The following is a 27,904-nucleotide window of genomic DNA, read 5'->3' as shown; positions in this document are numbered from 1 at the left end:
GTGTGGAGGGAGAGCCAGGCAAGGGCTCTGGGGCGTGAGACTGAACACCTGCCTACTTGCCTTGTTCCATTGTGGGGGGCAGTCATGGAAAGGGTAGGCCAAGGCCAGAAACTGACAGGGGAGTGTAGCTCATGCCCCTTAATGGGTTCCAGTCAGCCAGGTGTGGGTGGGGAGACATAGACAGGGGCAAGGAAAGGCTGGTGACCATCCCTCTCTTCCCCTCTTCTCCCAGGCTCTGGCCCAGAAGGAGGACATGGAAGAGCGGATTACTACACTGGAGAAGCGCTACCTGGCTGCTCAGCGTGAGGCAACATCCATCCATGACCTCAATGACAAGCTGGAGAATGAGTTGGCCAACAAGGAGTCCCTGCACCGCCAGGTACCTCCTCGGGGTGTGGTGGGCATAGGCATTGTACTTAGCCCTGGAGGTGTCCTCGTGAACCTACTGGTGGTAGCTGAGGAGCCCCTGGGGTCCTGCAGGTCACCCTTTGAAAGGGGAAGTCAGGCATCTCGGGCAGCCAACAACCAAGATTGTCCCTTGCTGCTTCTGACCTGTCCTCTGCTCTCTGCTGAGGCTGGGGTGGGGGTGGGGGCTTCAGAGCTCCCTTTTGAATCACTTCACCGCCCCCACATTGCTAGTGTGAGGAGAAGGCCCGACACCTGCAGGAGCTGCTGGAGGTGGCAGAGCAGAAGCTGCAGCAGACGATGCGCAAGGCAGAGACGCTGCCAGAGGTGGAGGCTGAGCTGGCCCAGAGAATTGCAGCCCTCACCAAGGCAAGTGGGCCAGGGGCCTGGGATCTGCCTCTGTCCTCCATGTTCTGAGCTCTCAGGGAGCCAGGCAGGGAAGGGAGTGCGCAGGAGGCGCACTGGGCCAGGAGCCAGAAAACTGCTTCCCACCATGTGATTCCAGGGAGCACACTGCCTTGTGCCTGTCAGTTGGAAGAGTAATCCCTGTCCTCATCACCCTGCAGGGATGTGACAATCTCATAAGAAGGGGTATAAAAGTACTTGAAGGAGAAGAAACTATGTTGATGCAAAGTGTTTTTTTTTTTTTAAATCCTCTACACTGTTGTGGTGAATACTTTCTTTCACTTGGGGCTGGAGTAGAAAGATTAGGAATTTCATCTCTGGAAGGATGAAACCCTAGAAGAGATATGGTATATATATCCCTGAAGGGGAAAGAGGTGAGAGTTAGGTTGAGTACATCTTTCATTGCCACATTGAAGCTTCTAGATCTAGGGACTGCCCCTGGTTATTTGAAGCCTGCAGTTTTAGGATGAAGAAAAGAGAATATAATTTTATTTAGTGGATACTTTATGAAGTAGTAATTCCTAAGAGGTGTGCTGACTGAAAACATAATAGGTTCCAGAAGAACCAGGTAAATGCATGGATGTAGACATGCAGGGGTTAATCAAAATAATTTAGTAGTGTTTTCAGCTGGTTAGCCTCATATGGGATCTTCGAACCTGTGGCGAGAAGGGCACTGGTGTTTAGGAAGCACCAGACACAGTGCTCAGAAGGGAGAGAGGCTGGCCAGCCAGTGTGCAGCTCAGCTGCTTCGAGGATGGAACCCGCAGCCTGGCTGTGTCCCAGCAGACCCGGGACCAAGACTGCTTCTGCCACTGACTGTCTCTGTGACCTGGGAAAAGTCATCCCCTCCCTTAACTGGGCCTCAGTGTCCTTATCACTATGGTGGAGTTAGACGGGATGGTCTCGGAGGTCTTTCCAGCCTCGATGAATGAAGGATTGGGTTGAAATCACAGCAGAGGATGTTACGTGTAGGCTGCTTAGCAGTCAGCTTTAGTATCTCCCAAAGCTGACATGAAGGCCTGGGCTGAAATGATTAATATAGTCAAGTGAGTCATCGCAGGAGGAGTTTAAAGAAGGATTTCCTGGCTGTAAGAGATGTGGCTCTCTAGAATATCTTGCCAGCAGAGACAGTAGGGTCTCCATCTCTGGACACCCATGACTGGAAAGGGAGACGACTACACCTGGGCTGGTTTAACAGCAGAGCTGTAACCATGCGAGGCTAACATTTGCTGAGTGCTTACTATGTTCTCAGTGTTCGCCTTGGATTATTTCATTTAGTCTTTGTGATGGTCCAGTGCGCTTGGGTGCTGTTATTACCCACACTTTACAGTTGTGGAAACAAAGGCACATAGAGGTTTGGTAACTTGCCCAAGGTCACACGGATGGTAAGAGGGAGCCGGGATTTGAACCCAGGCAGTATGGCACGAGTCCATGCTCTTCAGTGTGGTTCTATCCATCTGGAGGCATAGAGGTTTATGGTAGCTCATGCTTTCAAGTGGAGCTTTTTCTGGAAGCATGGGGATTATTTACAGTCTCTTGAACTGCTAGCTCCAGGATGTTTTAGGGCTAGGCCTGAGCGAGGAGGAGGCAGGGGAGACCTGGCAGGTATTGAAGTACCTGGGAAGAAAGGCAATGGGGATGGTGGTCCTGCTCCAAGTTGATAAGTGGAGGCTGAACTTCATTGATACCGGGGGCCATGATCCCCAGGGCCACCCTGGCACCAGGGTGCAGGGGATATGGGGCCTGAGCAGGAGGAACAGAGATCTGCGGGCTGCACCAACCCATCCCTGCCCCTAGGCTGAAGAACGGCATGGCAACATTGAGGAGCACCTGCGGCAGCTGGAGGGACAGCTGGAAGAGAAGAACCAGGAGCTGGCACGGGTGAGGGCACCCGGCTGGGCCCTCAGGTCCCCTCCTTCCCCCAGGACAGGCTCCCAGGGCAGTCTGTGGAAGGGGCATGGAGGAAGGGCCTGGCCAGGGACACAGTCACAGAGAGTGGGAGGAGGCTGGCAGGTGAGGGGGAGGTGGTCAGGAGAGTGGAGAGAGGTGCTGCCAGAGGATGAGAAGAGGACAGGGGAGGGAGTCAAACCCCAGTGGGAGAGGGTGGTCCTCCCTAGGAGGGTGGCCTGGTGCGAGGCAGGTGGCTGTGCAGGTGCGCCAGCGGGAAAAGATGAACGAGGACCACAACAAGCGGCTGTCGGACACAGTGGACCGACTGCTCAGCGAGTCCAACGAGCGTCTACAGCTCCACCTGAAGGAGCGCATGGCAGCCCTGGAGGAGAAGGTGCCTGGAGGGGCGGGGTTGGGATGTGAGAAGTTAGTGCTGGGTGTGGCGGGGCGGGGGGAGGCGGGACTGCGATGGGCGCAGGTGGTATCTCATTGGGGTGGGTAGCCAGCCTGGAGAGGAGGGACTGAGACTGCACACCCGGAGGCTCAGGTCTGGATTGGGAGAGGAAGGCAGGGGCCTGGCTCACGGCTGCTCTCCCCCAGAACACGTTGATCCAGGAGTTGGAGAGCTCCCAGCGGCAGATTGAGGAGCAGCACCACCACAAGGTACCCGGCTGAGGCCAGCCCTGCCCAGCCTGGGAGGGCCGGGTTGTAGGGAGGAAAGGACACCCTGCTTTTAACGCTGCTGCTCTGATACCTGGCAGTGTTAGTGCATATGTTAGTGCACTACATGCGTTATTCCGTGATTTCTTATTAGAGCCCATCATAGTAGGTGCATCACTGCCCACAGGTAAAGAAGAAACTGAGGCCAGAAGCGTAGGGCAGAGGTGGACAGCAGAGAGGCAGGGCCCAGTGAGGGGCTCCACCCCAGGATTTGGAGGGAGCTTCAAACCCTGGTGCAGCCAGAGCCTGGTGATTCTGGGAGGATTTGCCTCCATCCTGGCCTTGGCAGTGTCTGTGAAGTCTGAGAGGGCGCTGGGGCCCTCTTGCTGCCCAGCCTCATCTGCTGTGCGTTTGTGCATTAGTGAGGCGTCAGGAGGCCTAGACTAGCAGAGCCCTCCCCAGACAGACGCCCTCCTGGCCCTGCCCCTCTGCCCATCCTTCCACTCACTCTCTGGTTGGACCTCTTCTCTTTTGGTGTCGTCTGTGGGCCTGGCTTGGGGCCCCTGGCTTTGGACTTTGCAATACATTCTTCAGCATCTCCCCAACTCTGCTGTCCTCTTTGTCCCTCTCTGACTCCCACCCTCCCTCTCTGCCCCTCCCTGGCCCCCACCCCCACCCCGGGTCTGCTGGCACAGGGCCGCCTGTCTGAAGAGATTGAGAAGCTGCGCCAAGAGGTGGACCAGCTGAAGGGCCGAGGGGGGCCGTTTGTGGATGGCGTGCACTCCAGGTACTGCAGCGCTGGAGGCTGGGCATTCCAGGACGGGGTCCTAACGGACCCTACGGAAGGAGACTTCCTTCCAACAAAAGACTGCCCAGGACCTCAGGGTCCTCCTCCTGTTCAGGGTGGGACACTGAGGCTCAGAGAACTTGGTCAAAGTCACCCAGCTTACTTGGGCAGTTTGGGAGGGAACACCTGTCCTCTGAGGGCTGCTGAGAGGTGAGTCATCAGACAGTCAGTGCTCTGTCCCCGCTGTGGTAGGACATAGGCCATGGTTTCTGCTTCCTTGACAGAGGGCACACCCCTGAGAGAGGCCTGCACATCCCTTGCTTAGCCCTGTCCCACAGGCCCACTGGTAGGGAGAGCCACTCATTCCAGTTCTCTTGAGAGTCAAGGACCACCCAAGTTCAGGCAGCAGACAGAAAGGCAGCAGGAGAGATTGGAATGAAGCATCAGAAACTTCCTTACTGGAAGTTGAGATGCTATGGCAATCCTACGGTCTTGGCATCCCTTTTCTTGAAACCATTGTAAGAGATGGAGCTTACCTCCTAATGCTTGAATTAGGCCCATGTTTAGGGAACCTCTGGATTTTTCCCCACATTTTGTGGAGCAATGGGTATTGAACTCAGACCTCGAGCCTGTCCTCAGTACCCAGGCCAGAGAGGTGGGGTGAAGACAGAGGAGACTGAAGTGGATGGTGCCACTCAAGGTTCATGGCTCTTGGCTGTTTTCTCTCCAAACCGAAGTCTCTTAGATCAGAACCCTTGCCGTTCCCTTTGATCATGTGCTTGCTCTATCAGGGAAATGGGATGAACTACCGTGAAGAAAGGTTAATGGAAATATGCATATGGATGTGTGTGGAGGGGCAGTGCTTGAAATAGAGAAGGGGATGTTGAGCTTGAAGAAGAGAAGCCCGCGGGTGTCTGGGGTGGGAGAGCCTTTAAGTACCATCTCCATGTTCACGAGGAATTATTGTATATGGGTATGAAGAGAAGCAAAGGATGGAGACAGGTAACAGTAGTTGGGATTTCTCCTACTTCTCCCATCCTGACCAGAAGAGACAACCCCTCAATTAGTAAAATATGCCCAACAGTACACCAAGCCATTTGCCACTGCTTGGCTTTTTTTTTAATGGTTGGGAATGCTTGGGTTCGACTAGAGAATCATTGGATACATCATGGAATTGGGGCTGAGTTGCAGGGAGAAAAGGGGAATATGCAGGAGCTTCCCTCTCTATCCAGCGACCTCATATGGTCTGTATAGACAATGTGTCCCTTCATTCTGGATTCCCTCAAGGGTTCCAAGTAGAAAGGCACAGGGAAGAAGTATCACTGGGGAGGCTTTCAGATATTCCAGGGGATTGTTGCTTGGGTTCTAAAATCTCAGGGTTGGAATAGACTCTTGGGGCAGTCAAAGTATTTTCTCTAGCTTGTGTTTCTGACAGTGTTAGGGCCTCCTAAAGCTTCCTAGGCATAAGGGTATGCCTGGCTTGAATTTTAACCAGGGACTCGGTCCAGATTATGGGGAGACCCAAGGAAAAGTGCTGGGTAGAAGACCAAAAAACAAACACCCTCAGAGTGAAAAGGACCTATAGACATCATCCTTTCCAACCTCTCCCAGTGCCTGGAGCCCTCCTGCGCCATGTGTTTCAGATGGCCAGAGAGCCTCTGCTCGAATACCTCTTTGATGGAGAGCTCAACTTTTTAAAAGCCACCAGTTGCATCATAAGCCAACCCTTGCCATTAGAAGATCTTTCTCATGCCAGATGGAAAGCCACTCTCTGGAACTTTCTCCCCCGGCTCAGTCTGACCCCTGGAGCACCGGGGCATACGTCTGCTCTCTTGCTTACACAGCAGCCCTTCAGGCATTTATGACAGCTCCGTGTCCTGCTAAGACGTCTCTTCTCTGAGCTGAAGATCCCTTGACTCTTTGGGCCCACTGGGTGTGAGCTGGGGCTCTCAGTCTTCAGGGCCTGTCTTTTCTCTCCCCCATCACCGCTCAAGGTCGCACATGGGCAGTGCAGCAGACGTGCGGTTCTCCCTGGGCACAACCACACACGCACCCCCAGGCGTGCATCGCCGCTACTCGGCATTGAGGGAAGAGTCTGCCAAGGTGAGGGGGTGGAGGGATCTCCTCAGGGAGTTTGGGGTCAATTCGGCCGCGTGCCTGGCTCCAGTTACGCAGACGGCTGGTGTGTGGGGCAAATCCTTCCCCTTCCCTCCCCTGTGTCAACGACAGCTGCAGCCCTGGGGTTGAGGCCATCGTCAGCTGCAACAGCTGTGCCCCCCCCTTGCCTTGGCCTCCTGGTGGGCAAGAGGTGGGGGCTGGCAGGCAGCCAACAGTCCCTGAGGCCCCACTGAAGTGTGTGTGCGTGTGCCTGGGCGTGCAGGCGTGTGTATCTGGTGGTTGGGCGTGGGGAGCGGGGGCGGTGCTTCATGGGTAAGATGGAATTGGCAAACTTTCTGGAACAAAAGCTGTGGTTCATGGGGGAGATGAGGGAGGGATGACAGGTTAACTGGCCCTTGGGATGGCACCTGGGGTTTTCCGAGAAGCAGCTGTGCGTTCATGCTGTCTGAGTCTGCCTAGGGAGATTAGGGGAGAATGAGGAAAGATATGGGGCAGAAAAATGCCGAGTTCGATCTTTTGGGAAAGTGCAATTATTCGTCATGTTCTGTCCTGAGTCCAGGTCCTCTAAATATCATTTAGAGCACTGGGGCATTAGAAGATATAGATGGAGAAAGAGGGAACTCCTAGTCTCAGGGGAAGATTCATTCTGCTCTTAAGAAACTCCTAGTCTGATGGGGGAGTCACAATCTGAAGGCGCCTCTTTTTCTTTCTCCCCTGACTTCTTTACTCTTTCTGTTTATAAGAACATAGCAGCTGTCCAGGAGCTGAGAGGCTGCAGGAGCCTTGAGGGGGAGTTAGGAGGCTTGGGTCATAGAGGATGGGTGTTAGAGTACCTTTCTGTCCCTGGCCCCCTTTCTTCCTTCTCTGCTCTTCTGGCTCTCCCAGCCCAGTTCTCTGCCTTCCCTTCTTCTGGGCCTTTGCTCGCTGGATAGGTTTGTAGGATGATTTCAGAGAAGCGGCCACCTCTCGGGGTTGGCCAAACTCTCCTGTGATGAGCTGAAACTCTGCAGAATGTCTAGTCAGGCCTGCTTGGCCTTTCTGGCTTCCTGGGTGTAGTCAGCCTTTGAGTGTGTGTGAATGGAAAGTGATAGTTTTTATATAGTGCTTGCTTTGTGCCAGGCACTGTGCTAAGGGCTTTACATGTATTTTCCTCATTTGATCCTCACAGCTATCTATGAGGTAAGTACCTTACCATCCCCATTTTACAAATGAAGAAACTGAGGTACAGAGAGGTTAAACAATTTTCCTGTGGTTACACAACTAGTATTTCGTGGAGCTGAGATTCAAACCAAAGCAGTCTGTCTCTGGACTCTCTTCTTAACAGAGCAGTATTTCTTAGAATATAATGTGCAAACAAATCACCCAGGGGTCAGCCGGGCGTGGTGGCTCACGCCTGTAATCCCAGCACTTTGGGAGGCTGAGGTGGGCAGATTGCCTGAGCTCAGGAGTTCGTGACCAACTTCCGCAACATGGTGAAACCCCATCTCTACTAAAACACAAAAAATTAGCTGGGCGTGGTAGCATGGTGGCATGTGCCTATAATCCCAGCTACTCAGGAGTTTGAGGCAGGAGAATTGCTTGAACCCGGGAGGCGGAGGTTGCAGTGAGCCGAGATCGAGATCGCAAAACTGCACTCCAGCCTGGGTGACAGAGCAAGCCTCCATCTCAAGAAACAGACAAACAAAAACAGAAAACAAAAAACCACCCAGGGGTCTTGTTAAAATGCAGAAGTTGAATCGGTAGGTCTGGTGGTATGGCCGGAGATTCTGCATTTCCAACAAGCTCCCAGGAGATGCCAGTGCTGCTGGGTAGAGGTAGGGAGGGTCCTGCTCTGCAGTTATCTGGGTGTCTTATTACGACTCCTTTACCTTCCTCCTTTGCTAAGGACTGGGAGACTTCTCCATTGCCTGGGATGCTGGCCCCGGCAGCCACCCCTGCCTTTGACAGTGACCCTGAGATCTCCGACGCAGATGAGGATGAGCCAGGGGGTCTGGTGGGCTCTGCGGACGTTGTCTCCCCCAGCGGCCACTCAGATGCCCAGACCCTGGCCATGATGCTGCAGGAGCAGCTGGATGCCATCAATGAGGAAATCAGGTTAGGGCATGGCCGGAGGGCTTGGGGAGTGCCTTGAAGGGCAGGGGGGCCCTTTGTGTTGGAAAAATCCTATATGGGTTTGCTCATCTCTTACACCTGCAACTTAGAATACCACAATTTAGGGACCCTCTGTGGGTCATCAGGCCTGCTGGCGCAGTGCCGGAGTGAGAGGAGCAGGGCCTCAGTGGACTTCTCAGGCTTCACCTCCCCTCTCAGGGCTTGCGATGTGGCTGGGCTCAGGAGGATGCACGCTGTGTTCCTGCAGCCCTGCAGCTGATCATAACCACTAAGAGTGTAGCTCCTGCTTACTGAGGCCAGCTCAGGGTGAGAGCTTTGTAAATGTCACTGTCCATCTTATCACAGTCCCTGAGGTAGGCAGCATGATCCCTGTTTTACAGACAAGGGAACAGAAACTCAGAGAGGTTAAGTGACTTGCCCAAAGTCACACAGAAGTGACACAGCCAGGATTCAAACTCAAGTCTGAACTTGGTCCACTGCACCATGCTTCCTGTCCCTAATGAGGCATCAAACGGAAACAGTGACAGGGAAAGTTGTGAAAACCTTCATTCTATCGTGCCTTTTTAATGAGTTTATTAATGTTGATGACAAACAGCAGGGCAATATCTGAGCTGGAGTGTATCAGAGCTTTATAAACTGTACAGGACATCCAGTTCAATGGTTCAGTGTATTGCACAGACCAGTTACAAAGAACACACACACACACACACACACACACACACACACACAGAGAAAGGTACAAACATAGGACCACCAGCTTTTTATTCTGCGAAGTAAAACATTAATTATAAGGACTATCTATTATCACAATCATTTTGCAAAAGAAAGGACATTTTAACATTCCTGAAGTAAGAAAGACATACTCAGAATAAAGGCAAGTCCTTCTTTGTGAAAGGGAGTGGGTATCTTTACTGGAGTGTGTGTGAGTGTGTGTGTGTGTGTGTGTGTATGTGCGTGCACTCCTTGCTCAGTGCCTCCCGGGCACACACGTGCACCATTTTCATTATTTCTCTCATTTTTCTGTGGAACAGGGAAAACCCCATCAGGGGTCAGCATCATTTAAAAGTCCTACACTTGGAAACTGCTGACTTATACCACTTCAGACATTGCATATGTTGGGAAACTGAGGCACAGAGAGCAAAATACCTGACTCAAGGCCACCCCTGTAGTTAGGGGTAGGTCAAGAATTCTGATTTTCAGGATGGTTTATGTTCCACTAACCAAACTGCCTCCTTCCCCAGCAGCTGCTTTTGTTAAACGGAGGGAGCAGGCAAGCTAACAAGAAGGAGACATATTTCTAAGCTCCAGTGGGACAGACAAAGCCTGCCTGCCAGGCCTTGTGTACAATGCATGTGGTCCTTGGTGGCGAGTGCAGGCATCGGCCCATGCTGCCCCGGTCCTGGCTGGGTCTCATGGTGAGATCTGGTTTTGCCTCCCTTCCAGGATGATTCAGGAAGAGAAGGAGTCCACGGAGCTCCGGGCGGAAGAGATTGAGACACGTGTGACCAGTGGCAGCATGGAGGCCCTAAACCTGAAGCAGCTGCGCAAGCGCGGTTCCATCCCCACCTCTCTGACAGCCCTGTCCCTGGCCAGCGCATCCCCACCACTCAGCGGCCGCTCCACACCTAAGCTCGCCTCCCGCAGTGCTGCCCAGGACCTGGACCGAATGGGGGTCATGACCCTGGTGAGAGGCAGCTGAGGAGCAGGCCTGGCGTCACTGGGCCCTGCACTGGGGGAGGTTTTAAGGGATGGTAGGACTCATGTGCTCTCAGCTGGGCCTGCCGTCTTCTTCCCATGATGTGTGCAGACCCCGACATGTCAGGCCATCAACTTGTCCTGGGTTTGGGAAGGGCCTAGATCATATCTTCTTTGCCCTCTCCCTTAGATGAGCCCAGACTGCTAAAGAAACTCACCCACTGCCCTCACCTCTTCCTTTCTTTCAGAAAAATAAGCCCTGGCTTGTTTTCTAAGACAGCTTTTTTTTTTTTTTTCTCCTCTGGTGTGATATTCTCTCTGGGCCTGTGTGAGGCATTGAATCCTATCTTCTCATCCTAAGACTACTGGGCTCCCCTGGGGTTGGCTCTAGGGCACGGAGAGGTTAAGTCCAAGCTTACCCATCCCTCTCTCTTGCAGCCCAGTGACTTAAGAAAGCATAGGAGGAAGCTGCTGGTGAGTGCTGCCTGATGGCCCAGGTACTAATGGGTTCACTGCTCCCATACCCTTTCCTTTCGGCTTCCTCCCCCAGGGCCCTTGAGTCTGAGTCTGAACTCAGAGAGGCACCCAGGGCCTCCCCACTGCATTTCTCCACGCTCCTCCACCTCTTCTGGGCTGGGTGGACAGGCCCGAGATCTCTCCCTCTATCCCCTGACGGCTCCACTGTCTGTTCAGTCGCCAGTGTCTCGGGAAGAGAACCGAGAGGATAAAGCCACCATAAAATGTGAGACTTCTCCTCCTTCCTCACCCAGGACCCTGCGGCTAGAGAAGCTTGGCCACCCAGCCCTGAGCCAGGAAGAAGGCAAGAGGTAAGTGGAGCAGACCCTACCTCCAGTCTCTCCATCCGCAGGGTCCTCTCCTCCCTTCCTCTGCCTCTGCAGGGACCACATCTCTCCTGTCCCAGTTTCCTGAATGTCTTACTTCTCTTTGAAACACCATCAGGGAAGGGAGTTCCTGTGTCTCCCTTGCCCCCATCCCAGTTCTGACACTTAATAGAAGTTCTTCCTGAGGTCTAACTTCCATCTTTCCTGCTGTCACTTAAGTATGTTTCTTCTTATTCTGTCTCCTTCTGGCTGTCACCCTATAGTGCCTTGGAGGATCAGGGCAGCAACCCCAGCAGCAGCAACAGCAGCAGCCAGGACTCCCTGCACAAGGGTGCCAAGCGCAAGGGCATCAAGTCTTCCATTGGCCGCCTGTTTGGGAAGAAGGAGAAGGGCAGGCTGATCCAGCTGAGTCGGGATGGAGCCACAGGCCATGGTCTCTGTCCCCTTCCTAACGGAGGTCTGGGCGGGCATTGGGGCATCAGAAGCAGGAAGGTGTACTTGGACTGGCCTTCTCTGCCTGCATCCGAGGGACCAGTTGGGGGAAGCCCCAGGCAGGTGACCTCAGATCTGCAGAAGCAGTTTTCGGTTAGAGCTATTCATGGTGGAATGGACTGCCTTATGAGGGGGTAAGCTTCTGCCTCTACAAGTGTCAGGAAGTGGCTACATGGCTTTATTTGGCATGCTGTGGAAAGGTGTCCTGTATTGAGTGGAAGATTGGGCATCTGGGGTTTCTTTCAATTTGGAGATTTTCTGATGTACTGCGCTCAGGACCTTCAGGAGAAATCTCTTGGTTGTTTCTTTAGAAGAGTTAGTTCTTGATTAGAACTTATTTCTGGGTACATCTGGCCTCTGGGACTCAAAATGTGGTAACACCTAGTTATAGCTTTGTAGACATTAAATTCAAGGAAGCTCTTAGGCAAGTGTGGCATCGTTATCACCTCTATGATAGTATAAAGGTCTAGTACATGCTTGGCATGTGGTGAGTACACAATAAATGTTAGCTTTCATCTGCCCCCTCTCTTCTATTTCTTCTTTTCTCTCTTCTTTCCTGTTCCTCCACCTTTTCTTTCTGTTACCTATTCAGTCATTTGTTCCACAAACATTTATTGAGTAACTACTGTATGTCTTAGTAACAGATGCTGACCAATAGTTCATTCCTTCAAGGAGTTCAGTGTCTAATGAAAAGGAAGAAGTAAAGAGACAATTCCAGAACAATCTATTGATAGAAATGTGCCCAGGGTGCTTGTGGGACTCAGAATTCGGCTATGGAATGGTGGGGACAACAGGGGTGGCCTCCTTTGGTAGCGACATCGGAGCTAAAGTGTGAAGGCCACATAGGAATTAGCTGAGCCAAGGAGAGGTCTGTGTGTGGAGGAGGGGATGGTCTGGGAAAGGCAAAGGTTTGTGGCTGTGAGAGGTTGGTATGTACTTATGCCTGTTCAGAGTTGAGAAGAAGGAGGGTGGGAGGATTGGGGAGATGGGACTGGACAGCTAGGCTGGGGCCAGCTGTAAGGGCCTTGCAGCATCTGTTTTTGTTTAAAAGTTCCCCTGAGGCAGTGGGAGCATTGATGATTTTGTGCAGGGGAGGAACTCATCAACTAGAATAAAGGAACCTTTGGACCCCAATGCATAATTAGACCTTTCTGCACCTCAGGAAGATGTGAATCAGAAGATAGCTAGCTGGCTGAGGAGGAGGAGGGAGAGCATGAGAGGAGGAGGTCAGAGAAAGAGGAAGGAGAAAGAGGAATTCGCTGAGACGGGGAGAGGTCTGTGTGAGAAGGAAAGGGGTGATCTGGGAACAGGGAGGAGGAACATGGCCACTTCCGCTCACAATATGGGAGTGTCAGCCCAGAGAATGAAGTCCAGCTCCTTCCCCCAGTCCCCAGGGGTGAAGGGAGTTGTGGAGCTGGCCACAGACAGGGGAAGCTGAAAGGTTTGATCAGGGGAAGAAGCATTTTGGGTGAAACCTTATGATTTCCGATGCTCTCCACACCATGCTGGCACCTAAAACTGAGACAGCACCTCAGATTCGTTTCTGGGTTACCCACACTTGTTGCGTACTGTGTACTATGTGGGGGTGACCAGGGCTTAAAAGAATTCTAAGATTCTGCCTCTGGCCATGAATTCTGTAGGGTTCTAGCATCAATTCAAGGAAATATTTAATAGAAGACAGAACTCTGCATGATCTCCTTTATGGTTTTGTGCAAGTGAATGCACCCAGAGAAGGAGGCCCAGAGATGCAGCTCTCAGGGTGTGGATTTCCCCACCCCTGACCCAAGCCAGGGTCATTCTTCTCTCTGAGTCTTGTAGCCCACTTGTGTTCGGGGCTCTGGGTTTCCTTTGCACCTTGGCTTGGAGGAAGGACAGGTTCTGTCTAGGATTCCAGGGTGGGATAATTTGGGTCCATCTGGCTGGAAAACACCCAAGGCTGAGGCTCCCAGGGAGACTCTCTGAACTGGGGATGACCTGCTTGATGCCATTATCTGAGACTGCCTGGATGCAGGGACACTGAGCAGAAGCTCCAGAAATAATGGTCCCGTCAGGCCATGGGTTGTCCTCTGCTAAGGAGCCTCCTGCTGCTTCTGTTCCCCACCCCTGATCCAGGCAAGGGAGGAGAGGCAGAGGGGTTGGCTGATACACGCATCTCTTTCCTTGTAGTTCTGCTAACAGACTCCGAGTTCAGTATGCAGGAGCCTATGGTGCCTGCCAAGCTGGGGACCCAGGCAGAGAAGGACCGGCGGCTAAAGAAGAAGTAAGAGCCACAGGCCAGATTCTGCCAGGATGGGGCCCAGCCCCCTACGCACTTCCCTTCCCCTGGGCTGCTGTGAAACTGAGCTCAGGGACCCAGACCCCAGCAAGGCCCTTCCTGAACTGAGTTGGCCTGGTCCATATGGGCACAGCAGGGCTGGGAGGAGGTTCTTAGGATAAGCCTAGGGAGAAGGAGGCAAGGGAGTTATGGGAGAGTGACCTGGGTCCTGTGGGTCTCTGGCAGGGCAGATGGAAATCTAAGTCAATGTCAGGTCACATGCAAACAGAGAACTCCTTGCCCTCTGGGGGTGGAGAGGTGTTCCTGCCCCATTTCTTGTCATACTTCTTCTTCAGAAGAAGGAAGAGCAGAGCAGAGGAAGTCCAGGGTGGGGAGCAAGGGTTGTGGGTGTCCAGCTCTTGCACGGCCCAGTGGTCCCTGGAGCAAGAACAGTTAAGAGAGAAGGAAGAACTAGTGAGTCTGTTGTTCCTCTTCTTATAAGACACCAGCTGCTTGAAGATGCCCGCAGGAAAGGAATGCCCTTTGCCCAGTGGGATGGTCCTACTGTGGTCTCCTGGTTGGAGGTAAGCCTAAGCAAAGGGAGTCCACTCAGGGGTCTGGAGGGAAGGATGTTTGGGGTGGGCAGAGGGCTGATGTCCTAGAACTTTTACAGTGTGTTTCTTCCCTGCCAAGTGCACATGTGCCATACCTAGCATTTAGCCCCCCTCCCCCTCCCCAACACACACACATACCAGTCAGAGGACAGAGTTGATGCTGCTTTTAATCTGTAAAATGGGAGAGTGAGGATTTGATGACCTCCACATTCCTATGGTCTGCATTTGCTATTCGAGTCGGTGGATGAGGCCTGCCCCTTGCCCCTTGCTATTGCCAAACTCTTGGTGGTAGGGCCCGGGCCTTGAATTACCTCCCTATGCCTGGTGTCTGCAGCTCTGGGTGGGGATGCCTGCCTGGTACGTGGCAGCCTGCCGAGCCAACGTCAAGAGTGGTGCCATCATGTCCGCTCTGTCGGACACAGAGATCCAGCGGGAGATCGGCATCAGCAATGCCCTGCACCGGCTCAAGCTCCGCCTGGCCATTCAGGAGATGGTGTCACTGACCAGCCCCTCTGCCCCGCCCACCTCCAGGACTGTGAGTGGCCCTTCCCTTGCCCAGGACATTTTCAGAGGTCCTGCAACAGAGTTTGCAAAGTCTCCTGCTGGGCTTTGGGAAGATGGCAGCATTGAGCCCTGCCCCTTCCTTCCCATCCTCCCAAAGGGCTCTCCCTGCTCTTCAGGAGGATATGACGTTGATTCTAGGAGGATCCCAGCAGCCTTGGTTCCCTGCCTCTCACATACCACCCATGGGGCTCCATCTCCCCATCCCTACTCTGCCAAAATTTCCAGGTCTCTGGGCAGTTTCCAGGATGGGCTTTCTGGGGTTTTATATGGTTGCCAGGTTGGGGGAAACAAAGGGAAGAGGGCATTTGTGAATATTGTCTTGGTCCTCTAACCTCAATCAACACAAGAATGCAGACTGTTTTGCGGGCCCCTGGGGTGGAATCTTTCATTATTGGCCATCTTCATGATTGGGTCAGCCCCATTCCAGGTCAGCACCGTGCATTCTTAATCATCCGGGAAACATTTATCGTGCGCTTCCTATGTGCCAGGCACTGTGCTAAGCATCGTGGATATGATGATAACAGAGATGTGGCTTCTGCTGTCCACTTGCTCAGAGCTAGACAGTGTGCAAGCTGTGGGCTGGGCCCATTGGAGGACTCGGGGAGGGAGCTTTGTCCTTGTCCTTTGGGCTCCCAGCCTGATGGGGATCCTGGGAACCCACACCCAGGACCAGCTGGGTTTCCTCTCTGCCTACAGTCTTCTGGGAATGTCTGGGTCACCCATGAAGAGATGGAAACTCTGGAAACATCTACTAAAACAGTGAGTCTGGCCCTTGGTCTTTGGCCCTGGGCCTGGGGTTGGGACTGATGACTCCCACAAGGATGAGGGAAAGGCTGAGGGCAGTCAGAGTGCGCTGCCATCGATCTCATGTGAGGTTGGTATCCCTGAGGTGTGATCTGCTCTTAGGGTGGAGGGTTGTCGGGAGAGGGTTGAGGCTGGGAGCAGTTTGTATATGTGTGGTCCTTCCCAGGAGGTCACAAGCTTGCCCTGGGCCACTGGTGTGCTGCAGTGGAGGAGAGTTGGGCTGGGGAGGGCTTTGCCCTGCTATGGACTTGAACCACAGGGTCTCTGCCCTTGTGCTTCCTCCCTGGTGGAGGAATGGGGAGTGCTGGGAGAGCTGGGCATCTTGCCTGGCTCCCAGTCAAGCCTGGGAGGTGTGTGTTTTTGCCACACACACATTTGCCCTGCCTCACTGCAAACATGGGTGCACACACCAACCTTGTGTTATCTCTTAACCATCCCGACAGGCTTTCCCCAGTCACCCAGCCAGATACTGGGACATCTTTTTCCTCTCCTTGATGGGGCCTAGGGTAGAGCTGATAGGTTTCTTGACTTTGCCTGTTTCCCCTAACACGCTGCACTTGTTCCTGCTAGGACAGTGAGGAGGGCAGCTGGGCTCAGGTAAGACTCCCTCCCCTGTCTAGAACCAGCTCCCAAAACTTCAGGACAATGTTCTTCCAGTAGGTTCTCTCCCCAGCAGGAATCTCTGAGTCCTTCTTCACATGAAAAGCCCTGGATACGGGTTCTCTGCTCCCATCAGAGCGCCCCCCCGCCCCCACCCAGTACCCTCTATCTGCTTGTTCTGGTTTCTCAGGGTGGCAGGTGAGGAGCCCTGGAGGGCTGTGGCCCCTGCATCCCTGGCCCTTCTCCTCAGTCTCACCCTTTTCCTGGGAATAATGAGACCTAGATTAGTGTGAGTATTTTTCCTCTCGCTGTCCCTCTCAGAGGCACTCTGGTGAACTGAGCGAAGGTCTTTCATCCATTTCATGAGCAAACATTTATTGAGGAAATATAGGGATTAGGCCTTTCCTGACTCTCTGGATATAGAAGTGAAGAAAGCAAGCCCTCATGGAGGCGGTAAACAAATAAAGGAATAATATCAGTAAACAAACCATGTCAATAGGGATAAAAAAGACAGTCTCAATAAGTAAACAAATAAAGGGACACTATTGGATAGTGATGCGAGCTGTGAAGAAGAATGAAACAGGGAGCAGCACTGTGTGTATCTGCTCAGGGAAAACCTCACGAGCAGGAGACTGGCTGAATCATTCACGCCATAAAACACCCTTGGCGGCCAGGCGCGGTGGCTCAAGCCTGTAATCCCAGCACTTTGGGAGGCCGAGACGGGCGGATCACAAGGTCAGGAGATCGAGACCATCCTGGCTAACACGGTGAAACCCCGTCTCTACTAAAAATACAAAAAACTAGCCAGGCGAGGTGGCGGGCGCCTGTAGTCCCAGCCACTCGGGTGGCTGAGGCAGGAGAATGGCGTGAACCCGGGAGGCGGAGCTTGCAGTGAGCTGAGATCTGGCCACTGCACTCCAGCCTGGGGGACACAGCGAGACTCCGTCTCAAAAAAAAAAAAAAAAAAAAAAAAAAAAACACCCTTGGCAGAGGTGATTGGGGGGATCTGAGACATGGAATGTTAAATGAAGAATGCAGATCCTAAAAGATGCATGGAATTTGATACCAAAACTCAAAACCAAACAAAATTAATCATATATTGTTTAGGGAAATATACATGGATGATTGTAAAAAGTGTAAAACAGTTTTTTACAGCCAAAGGAATAGTCAGAAAACTCAGCATAGTGGTTCCCTTTTAGAGGGGCAGTAGGAGACGTGTGGTGACAGTGAGCATCAGTGTGCAAACAGTACAGTGTGGGTAATGCTCTGCTGCTTAGCTTGGTTGGTGTCCACTGTTGCTAACTTCATTTATATGCTTCATAATGAGCATGTTACATATAGTCTTGTGTGTATCAGCTATTACATTGTTAAAAGAGAACAAAATAGACTTTTCCATCTAAAACATCAAGTAAGGATAAGGGAAGAGTCGGGTAGGGTCGCTGTGAAAACTGAAGCTTTCTCAAGATGGGTGGTTAGGGAACACCCTGCCCAGGTCAGGAGGCGACGTCCACATGGCACAGGCCCTGCAGGACCACACGGCAGGGTGTGTGTGGGAAAGCAACAAAGGACCTGGAGCATTCTTGGAGCAGAGGCTCAGGCCTTAGAGAATGGGCGCTGCTGGCTATTCAGGCACAGGCCACCATCCTTTATTTTTTTCAATCTTCTGCCAACATTTAACTTCCTTGTTTCCTGCATAAAACCAGCCTTGTCCTGGAGTGAGACAGGCTTCCTTTGCCACACTGCAGGTCCTCTGTAACACAGCATCTCCCTTGGGCTTAGCGGGCTTGAGGCTCACTGAGAGTCAGGAAGGCACGTCTGCTGCACAATACCGCAAATGCAATCCAGAGTCAACAGGAAGGATTTCATATTAGCTGCTGCCGGGATAGCTACTTCTGTTCATTAGTGTAGATAATTGATATGTGAGTGGAACTGTATCATTTCGAGATCTTAAAAAGTTCCATTTAAAATCCCCACCTCCCGCCACTACCAGCCCCCTTATTGAAGATAAAACTGAAATTGTATTGGAATGCCCTTCCTCCCTCATGGGTGGAGGATGGATTCATGCATCTCCTAACCAGCTATACCAGCCTCAGCCTGCCGGCTCTACCTTCCTCCCCCATAATAGCCTTTTGCATCTTGTTTCCCTAGACCCTGGCCTATGGGGACATGAACCATGAGTGGATTGGGAATGAATGGCTACCCAGCCTGGGGCTCCCGCAGTACCGCAGCTACTTCATGGAGTGCCTGGTGGACGCCCGCATGCTGGACCACCTCACCAAGAAGGACCTGCGGGTCCACCTGAAGATGGTGGACAGCTTCCATCGGTGAGCGCGGCTGGGGCCCAGGGCCACCTCCCTCGTGGGGGCCTCCCCTAGCTCTGAGGGTCTGCCTCCAGGAACAGAGGTGCCTTCATCTCTTTCTGTGGCCTGTTCTGAATGGCAACAGGTCTCCCCCTTGGGAAAGTCTCCCTTGTCAAATCCTTGTCACATCCTGTAATTTGAGGATGTGATCCTCAAATTGACCAGGTTTCTGTCCTTATAATGACTAGGTCATTATGTCTAGTCCTAAAGACACAAAAAGTCATTTTTCTTTACCTTCACCTCTTTTGAGATTTTCCCCCAGGTCTGAATTTTATTGCTTGTCTTTGCACTTGCTGAATTTGCTGTGTTAACTCTGACAAGACTCAAACTGAACCTAGTGTTCAATTAGGTGTCTCATTCCAAGTTGAGGGGGAAGATCTTCCTGGGCCATTGCCCTGCTGACATCCCAGATCGGAACCTCTCCGCTTTGGGCTCACATCCTTTTTTATAGGATGTCATCCAGTCCTCTCCTCCTCTTTGCTGAAAAGATCTTCTGTTCAAAAGTATCTGCGGCACAGGTCCCAAACTGGCAGCCCGTGGGCAGAATTTGGCCCACAGACTTGTTTTTGTTTGGCCCACATATATCTTAACAACTCATATTGAGCTGCCAGTATTTAAACAGTAGATTTTATATACAATTCTGGATTTCTGGCTTCTCTTGAAAACTTGAAAGCTCTGTCAACACATTCTAGCATGGAAGCAACCAGCTGGAGCTAAAGAGTGGAGTCCACTCAGGATGGATGGGCCTGCTCAAGGGCCTCCCACCCCCCCAGCCTCTTCTCTCACGTGTGTTACCTGCCTGGTCCCAGCAGGCATTGTGTTGGAGAATGCAGTTGGTGGCCATGGTGCTAGGAGTTGGCAGTTTTTAGGAAGTCCTTCTTAACATCCAGCTTCAAGTCGTGTGGGTGGCTCTTTGAGCCAAGACTTGTCTTGGCTGGATAGTAAGACCAGGAATAGGGCTCTTCAAGGTTCTCTCAGGGCTCTGTGGATGTCCTGTGGTCTCTCCAACTCAGAAATCTTACAGAAAGTTAAATCTGGGAGGGATCTTGTTAGCGTGCCTGTTTTGTGGATGAGAACATTAAGGCATGGGGAGGAGCAGTAACCCAGGTCACTCAGGGATGATAGCAGAGTACAGGGGAACCCAGGTATGCTGACTCAAGTCCAGTGCTCTTGGCACCACTCTGCACAGAGCCTCCTGGCTTGGAACCCTTGGCCCATCTGACCCCAGCATGAGGGCTGACTTGTGAGGGAAGACTGCATGCTCTCCTCTGCACCCGCCCCCACCCCAATCAGCTAGGGCTGAAAGGGAATCGTTTGTCTCTGCCTGGAGGCTGCCAGGCCCAGCTGCACCTGTCCCCTTCTCAGTGATTGATAGGGCTGGGGAGAGATGAGCTGTTCCCCTGCCAAGCCGGGATGTGCCTGGGCTGCTAGAGGATCTGTCAGCCCGGCCCCAGCCAGGACTATGGAAATCCTCCCCCCAACCCCTCTGCCCCATCCCCAGGAGAGAACTGTGGCCTGAACGTGGGCTTCTAGGTTCAGCTCTGAATCTTGAGTACTTCAGAGTTTCTAAAGCATTTTCACATCTCACCACCAAACTATGTGTCTACCTGCTTTTATTCCATGTAACATTTCACAAGCATGTTCTTACGTCTTTAAAATTTCTTTTAAATCATAATTATTATGATAAGAAAGTGATATTTTAAAACCTTATTTTACAGATAAGGAAAACAAGTTCAATAGAGGTTGATTTCCATCAGGTCACCCAGCCAGGTGATTACAGAATGGGGCTCAAATCCTTGTCTCTTGACACCCCACTCAGAGCTCTTTTCCTTGGGACATGGTGCTCTATCGAGCAGGTCTTCTAGAAGAGCTCCTGTTTTGGTAGGACAAGCATGCACGATAGTCATAAATGTCACCCTAATAGTGCTGCCACTACCAAGTGCCTGTAATGTTCCCAAAGGCTGGGCTAAGCCCTTGCATTTATTGTCACCTGCAAGACAGGTGTGACCCCATCTCACATTTGCTGGGTGCCTCTCAGCTAGGAAGGGGCAGAGCTGGCATCTAAACCCAGGTTGACTTAACTTTAAAGGCTTTATAGTTTTGCCATGGTATGCAGCAGCTTTGAAAGGAACTGGACTGGAAATTATAGTGAGTGAGATTGAAATTAGACAGAAGGCATTTCCAGTCATGAGCTGTGTGTGCGCATGCCCCTTCACAGCGGACCAAGGCTTAAACCAGCGGCTTGAGCAACACATGGGCAGCTTGGGCCAGAAAAGTGTTCCTGGAAGTGGCGTCTCTGAGCTCTGTTCTAGGCAGAAGAGCCTCCTGCTGAGAAGTGAGGGGAGAAAAGGAGGGAGCAGGCTGCACAATTTAATCTCACAAAGCAGTGCCCTCAATAAGAGTCAAAAGCAGGTAGAGTTGGGAGGGACCTTCCATTCTAATTCTGTAAAGATGGAAAAACTCAGAGAAGCTGAATGACAAAGTAGTGTTCACGGAAGGAAGAACACTATAGCTCTTCTAAGAGGGAATGAGCTGCCTTGAGAAGTAATGAGTTCGCTGCCCCTGGAGGCGCTCAGATACAGGCTCAGTGACTACTCTGAAGGAAGCTGCAGGGGTGACTCCTGCCTTAGGTGGGAGCATGGACCAATGGCCTCCAGGGTTCCTTCTGACCCATAGAATCTGTGGTTCTGTGCCTGGCTTAGTTACTGAATGCTTGCTCTGCACCTGATACTGTTTAAGTGCTTTTAGTAATTTGTGTGAATTAATTATTATTATTATTATTATTATTATTATNAAAAGCAGGTAGAGTTGGGAGGGACCTTCCATTCTAATTCTGTAAAGATGGAAAAACTCAGAGAAGCTGAATGACAAAGTAGTGTTCACGGAAGGAAGAACACTATAGCTCTTCTAAGAGGGAATGAGCTGCCTTGAGAAGTAATGAGTTCGCTGCCCCTGGAGGCGCTCAGATACAGGCTCAGTGACTACTCTGAAGGAAGCTGCAGGGGTGACTCCTGCCTTAGGTGGGAGCATGGACCAATGGCCTCCAGGGTTCCTTCTGACCCATAGAATCTGTGGTTCTGTGCCTGGCTTAGTTACTGAATGCTTGCTCTGCACCTGATACTGTTTAAGTGCTTTTAGTAATTTGTGTGAATTAATTATTATTATTATTATTATTATTATTATTTTTTGAGACGGAGTCTCGCTCTGCCGCCCAGGCTGGAGTGCAGTGGCCAGATCTCAGCTCACTGCAAGCTCCGCTTCCCGGGTTCACGCCATTCTCCTGCCTCAGCCTCCGGAGTAGCTGGGACTACAGGCGCCTGCCACCTCGCCCGGCTAGTTTTTTGTATTTTTTTAGTAGAGACGGGGTTTCACCGTATTAGCCAGGATAGTCTCGATCTCCTGACCTCATGAGCCGCCCGTCTCGGCCTCCCAAAGTGCTGGGATTACAGGCTTGAGCCACCGCGCCCGGCCTTAATTATTTCATTTAATTAATCAAGCATTTGTAGAGTCCCTGCTCTGTGCTAGGGGTTTAGGATCAGTGAACAAACAAAGACCCCTGCCCTCACAGAGCTTATATTCTAACTGGAAGAGACAGTCAAGGAATAATAAATACATGGTATGTTAATAGACAAAACATGCTAGGAAAAAATTAGACCAGGGTGAGAGGGATTGGGAGTATGGGCTAGGGGTGGTGATGGTGATACTGCAATTCTAAATCTGATGAACACTGTGACTAGTGAATTGGACTGAGAAGGTGACATTTAAGCAAAGACTTAATAGAGACAAAAGGAGTAAGCTACACAGCCGACTGGGGGAGGAGTGTTCCAGGCAGAGGCAGCCACCAGTGCAAAGGCCCTGAGGCCTGCAGGCCCAGTAAGCCTGCTGTGTTTGAGGAGCAGCAGGGGTGTCAGTGTGGCTGCAGCAGAGAGAGCAAGAGGGAGAGTGGCTGAAGCGGCTGTTAGACAGGTGGCGGAGCAGATCATAGAGTATCTTATAGGCCGTTGTAAGGACTCTGAGTGAAGTAGGGATACAGAGGGGTATCTTGTTTTTGCTTTTTCTTTCACTTGCAGGTCGTAGGGGTCTTTGTCATTCCAGTGCCCGGAGAGAGGGACATGTTGGTTTCATTCAAAGAACTTTTTTCCCATCAATCCAGGCCTGCTTCCTGACTGAGAGGGAGGATATGGGTTAGACAGAGAAAGGGAGTAACCCTGGGATGGTTCTCAGGCAAGCCCCTGGGGAAGGAGGAGCATGGGGAGGCTGGGGTGCTCTTTATGCTGGAGGCAGTAGGTCTGGACATGCTGTGGCTGGTGCTGGATGTGAGACAGGTAGTGTGGGAGTGTGGCCCCACTGAGGCTCTGGCTCGGGGGCTGTGTGCCTGCAGAACCAGTCTTCAGTATGGCATCATGTGTCTGAAGAGGCTGAATTATGACCGGAAGGAGCTGGAGAAGAGGCGAGAGGAGAGCCAGCACGAGATCAAGGGTAAGCTCGTCAGGCTTGGAGAGGGTGCAGGAGTAGCCTGCTTGGCTGGTCCCTGCCTTGGGCCAAGTGGAGGGGAGGCATTCTGTCTCTCAGTGAATCTTCCAGTCTGACAAGGAAGATGCAGCCTCACCTTAGGGAGCTCCCAGTCTGATGGAGGAGACATGGTCCATGCCAAGTTGGCTATAATCCCCTCCCTCCACCCCACATGCCAGACTGCAGCCACTAACTGGACAAATGCAGTGAATCCTCTGGGACAGTGTTATAGACTGGTGTGCTTGTGGAACTTGGTGATCTGGATGGGGTTGGATGGGAGATGCAAATCTTAGAGAAGACCTTGAAGGTGGAAAGAATATGAAGACTATTCCAGCTTGTGGCAGGGGGATGACCTGTGCAAGGGCTCTGGGGAGAAAGCTCAGAGCCTGTTGGCCTGACCCCAGGTCCTGTAAACTGGCAGGGATGAAATGAGTGGGGGGTTGGTTCCCCAGGAGCCCAGGTTCCAGGGAGGACAGAAAGAAGATACGGAAAGTTGGGAATGGGGTGGGGGCCAGAGAGCAGGGTGGACTGGGGCTCTGGGTTTAGGGAGTTCTGCTTCTGTCCTTGGAGGGCCCTTGATGAAATGTAGTATCTTCTTCCATCCCTTTTCTTTCCCCACACTCCAGATGTGCTAGTCTGGACCAATGATCAGGTGGTTCATTGGGTTCAGTCTATTGGGCTCCGGGATTATGCCGGAAACCTGCATGAGAGTGGTGTGCATGGAGCCTTGCTGGCCCTGGACGAGAACTTCGACCACAACACACTGGCCCTGATCCTCCAGATCCCCACACAGAACACCCAGGTGGGTAGCCTTTTAATCAGTCAACCTCAGTCTCTCCCTGTCTCCCTTACTTGCACTCTTTCTTTCCCTCATACACAGAGGCTTAGGTATCTTGGGGTTGGGGAGCTTTTCTAGGGCTTATGCCAGAGGGGATCGCAATGTCCTCAATCCTCCTCTAAGTGGTCCCCTGTGCATAAGCAAGCCCTCATGGGAACACATGGTCTTCACATGCAGAGCACACCTAGCATGGGCCTGGCACACAGTGTGCTCTTACAATGCATATCCCCATCCTGCTCTGGGTACCTCCATCTCCTCCTAACCCCACTTCATAGCTGAGACGCTGAGCCTTCCTTTTCATCCTGCTTCTCTGATCTGACTTTTCTTAGAGGGGAAGGAGCCCCACGGCCCGTAGGGACCAGAGAGCCCATATCTCCTTTGTCTACCACCCTAGGGATCTGCTCCTGGGCCCCCAGGCTTAAAAAAGCAAAATATACCAAATTACACAGCCCAGAGCCTCTCCATGCCTGGGCTTTGGCTCTCTGTCAACAGCTCAAATGATTAAACATCTCGTGAAATTACGTTTCATTTTTATGGAGCTGTCATCTAAGAATATATCTAAATTTTCTTGAACCTATTTATATTTTTGGCCTTTCTAACTTCCTGTGGATAATAGATTCTAGAAATGCTGCTTGTTGTGTAGAGTACTTCCTGATTTTATTTGTCCTAAGAATGCCCCTGTCAGGCCCCTGGGGAAGGAACTACCTCCTCCTAATAGTTTAGGTTTGGTAAGGCTATTTGTATTTAACCAGTTCTCACCTTTTATGATTTCATAAACTCTGATTGTATTGCCTCTGGGCCCAAGCCTTTGTCTCTCCAGACAGAGTGTTCTTAATTCTTTTAGGCTTTCCTCATATAGACTTGCCTCTGTCCCCTGATTGTTTTAGCTGCCCTTGTCTGGACTGTTTGCAGCTGTCAGATCTCTTTTGAAATTCAGCCACCAGAGCTGTAGAGGCTATTCTGGGAGCAGACACGTTTTGGCTCGAGTGAGGGTAGGGCTGTGTTGTCTCGTAATTCTGGGCAGTGTGTTGGCCTTTTAGGGGTGGTGGCAGTGTACAGGGCCAGTGTGTCCTGTAGGCATTCTGCAGTGACCCCCCACCCCCACCCCGGCCAGTCAAAACGGATAGGACAGATCCCTTCATTCTCCAACAGAAGCCTGAATTTCTCCCCCAAGTGCAGTTTTCTCCACTTGCCCACTTTGGACAAGCCTCATCTGCCACTTTCCTACCCACTCACATTGCTTTGTGAGATGCTTCTGAAATGTACACCTGTCCTCCTCACCTTTCACTGCCCAGAGGAGCAGTGTCGTTTGGATACTTGAAATTTACTATGCTTCTCCTTTCAGATCATTTCTAAAAATGTTATGTTCCCAATACTGGCCCAGACTGTCCTTATGGAACTCTATGTGTAATATTTTCTACCCAGAAATGGACTTTTCTCTTTCTTTCATTTCCTATCTCTAATGCATTCAATTTTGGAGGAAAGCAATAATTCTGTAAATAGCAGCAGGGACACCTCTCCATGGCTTTCTAATCTTTCTTAATTTCCTGACCCAGTCATTGAGCTGTTGGAAGAAGTAGTGTCTGACCCAATATGGAATCCCTCATTTAAAATTGTTAAAAATGGCTTGATGTGGTAGCTTAGGCCTGTATGCTCAGTATTTTGGGAGGTCAAGATGGGAGGACTGCTTGAGGTCAGGAGTTCAAGACCAGCCTGGGCAACATAGTGAGACCCAGTCTCTACAAAAAGTTTAAAAAATTAACTGAGTTTGGTAATGCATGACTGTAGTCCCAATTACTGGGGAGGCTGAGGTGGGAATTTTGCTTGAGCCCAGGAGTTTAAGGCTACAGTGAGCCATGATTGTGCCACTGCACTCCAGCCTGGGCAACAGAATGAGACCCTGTCTCACTCAAAAAAAAAAAAAAAAAAGGACTAAAAATATCTGGTAGCAGTTTTGAAAACTTTTCTGTTTCTGGCATTTCTGGAAACTGTGAATGAATTAATCTCCTGGGAGGCCTAGAGAAAGTGTGTATGCACACAGCCCAGGGACAACCAATATCCATAGCTGAGCAGGCTTCCTAATTTTAAGTTTTTGATGTGAAAACTTATCAGATATATTTATTTAACCCAAATCAGTCACATTCTGGTTATCCATGGTTTACATGCTTACTTACCCCTCCAGAAAGACAGGCACGATTTTACCCTTTCAGACAATTTTTTTTTTTTTTTTTTTTGAGGCGGAGTCTCGCTCTGTCGCCCGGACTGGAGTGCAGTGGCCGGATCTCAGCTCACTGCAAGCTCCGCCTCCCGGGTTTACGCCATTCTCCTGCCTCAGCCTCCGAGTAGCTGGGACTACAGGCGCCCGCCACCTCGCCCGGCTAGTTTTTTGTATTTTAGTAGAGACGGGGTTTCACTGTGTTAGCCAGGATGGTCTCGATCTCCTGACCTCGTGATCCGCCCGTCTCGGCCTCCCAAAGTGCTGGGATTACAGGCTTGAGCCACCGCGCCCGGCCTTCAGACAATTTTTTTTTCCAACTAGGTGAAGTCTCTTTATCTATGTGTTCTATGATCCTACTTATTTGTTTTTTTCTTAGAGACAGGGTCCTGTTCTATCGCCCAATCTGGAGTGCAGATGTGATCATAGTTCCCTGCAGCCTCAGACTCGTGGGCTCAAGCTATCCTCCTGCCCAACCGGTATCTGGGACTGTAGGTGTTCACAACCACGCCCATTTAATGAATTTTTTTTTTTTTTTGAAACAGGGTCTCACTATGTTGCCAAGGCTGCTACTTTTAAAAAAATTACGTTTTCTAATTTGCTGTATATGAAAGAATCCTAGGCTTACAGCTTTACTTATGAGTTTGCTTGAAGGAGCAGCTTCAGAAAGGTGTGTAAAGGCCTCTAACAGGCTAAATGCACTGAAGCCTTGTATCTCTGCCCTTGGACCCTAGGGAAATGGTGAAAGATGGCATAAAGGTAGTTAACTATAGCCCTTCCCACCTTTCCCTCTCCTGCTCTATGGACTCCAGGCACGCCAAGTGATGGAAAGAGAGTTCAATAACCTGTTGGCCTTGGGCACAGACCGGAAGCTGGATGATGTGAGTACCTGGCCATGAATTAGGAACCTTGGGGATTTGGTCATCTTAATTGGATTGAAGTTCATGAGTTCTGCCTTCCCTGGGCTAATTGTTGGAAGGCTAGTCTAAGGGAGGAGAGCCAGAGGGGATGGGGATAATGAATGTCAGGGGGTTGAGGAAGTGGACCAGCCCTAGAAGAACTTGTCTGGGGTAGTAATAGGCTGTGGAGAAGTCTCTGTGAGACTCCTGTGCAAAAGCTGAAGGCCCATGTGTTGTACTTCTAGCATCTTCCAATTCTGTGCCCTGCCTTCCTATCCACATAGGATCAAAGATTTTCCCCAAGGGCCGTATCTTTGGGATCACACCTTTTTCTTGATGTCTCAGACCGTATTTCTTCAGTGCAGAGCTCAGCACACCTCCAGCCTGCTCAGTAAGATTCCAGCCCATCCTTTAGGAGTGTGGGTGTGTGGAGGCAGATGCCCTGCTGAGGTTGTTAAATGACAGGTTTGCTCTCCTGCTCACCAGTGCAGTCTGCACAGCTAAACACACGCTCGGGCTTTTACCATCCCAGGTTTCTCTAGTTTCACCCTCGGGTCTACCTTCACACCAAGTTAAAGTTTTCCTCTCTCCACCCTCCTGGTCACTGAAGGAACTCCCTTGCACTTGATTTCATCAGGCCTTTCCCTTGAGTTGAGGGCATTCTGAGCCGTATGGTCCCCTTTGAGATGCCAACCTAAGCATCCTGCTGTTTTGTTTTGTTTTGCACTGGTTTGCTGAGGTCATATCCCCTCCTTGGCCCCCGCCTCCTCTGCCTCCCTTCCTCCTCCCTCCTCACTTTCCTATCACTGCCCTTGCCTGTCAGGTCTGCCCTGGTTGA

The 27,904-nt window shown here is 51.3% G+C and overlaps 1 protein-coding gene across 9 annotated transcripts in view; it reads left to right on the top strand.

The window, feature by feature from the left end:
• Positions 1-27,904, top strand: part of PPFIA4 (PPFI scaffold protein A4) — a 52,771-nt gene that overhangs the window by 18,783 nt on the left and 6,084 nt on the right. For 2 of the 9 annotated variants that reach the window (XR_001881406.1, XM_017851573.1), the window contains exons 8-28: positions 233-379; positions 640-774; positions 2,608-2,691; positions 2,963-3,094; positions 3,301-3,363; positions 4,056-4,147; positions 6,142-6,250; positions 8,151-8,359; positions 9,821-10,061; positions 10,511-10,546; positions 10,766-10,899; positions 11,178-11,347; positions 13,573-13,666; positions 14,163-14,244; positions 14,609-14,809; positions 15,535-15,597; positions 16,213-16,239; positions 18,391-18,566; positions 22,984-23,081; positions 23,741-23,916; positions 26,980-27,048. Coding sequence is in view for 4 of the 9 variants with exons in the window: in XM_017851573.1 (XP_017707062.1) it covers positions 233-379; positions 640-774; positions 2,608-2,691; positions 2,963-3,094; positions 3,301-3,363; positions 4,056-4,147; positions 6,142-6,250; positions 8,151-8,359; positions 9,821-10,061; positions 10,511-10,546; positions 10,766-10,899; positions 11,178-11,347; positions 13,573-13,666; positions 14,163-14,244; positions 14,609-14,809; positions 15,535-15,597; positions 16,213-16,239; positions 18,391-18,566; positions 22,984-23,081; positions 23,741-23,916; positions 26,980-27,048 (2,538 nt within the window). In the remaining 5 variants the exon portion in view is untranslated. The other 7 variants (XR_001881408.1, XM_017851575.1, XR_001881407.1 and 4 more) reach the window with 5 other exon arrangements.

The sequence above is a fragment of the Rhinopithecus bieti genome, unplaced genomic scaffold, assembly GCF_001698545.2.
Source record: "Rhinopithecus bieti isolate Rb0 unplaced genomic scaffold, ASM169854v2 scaffold_33903, whole genome shotgun sequence".
NCBI classification, from domain to species: Eukaryota; Metazoa; Chordata; class Mammalia; order Primates; family Cercopithecidae; genus Rhinopithecus; species Rhinopithecus bieti.
This window is presented reverse-complemented; position numbering and strand designations above follow the sequence as displayed.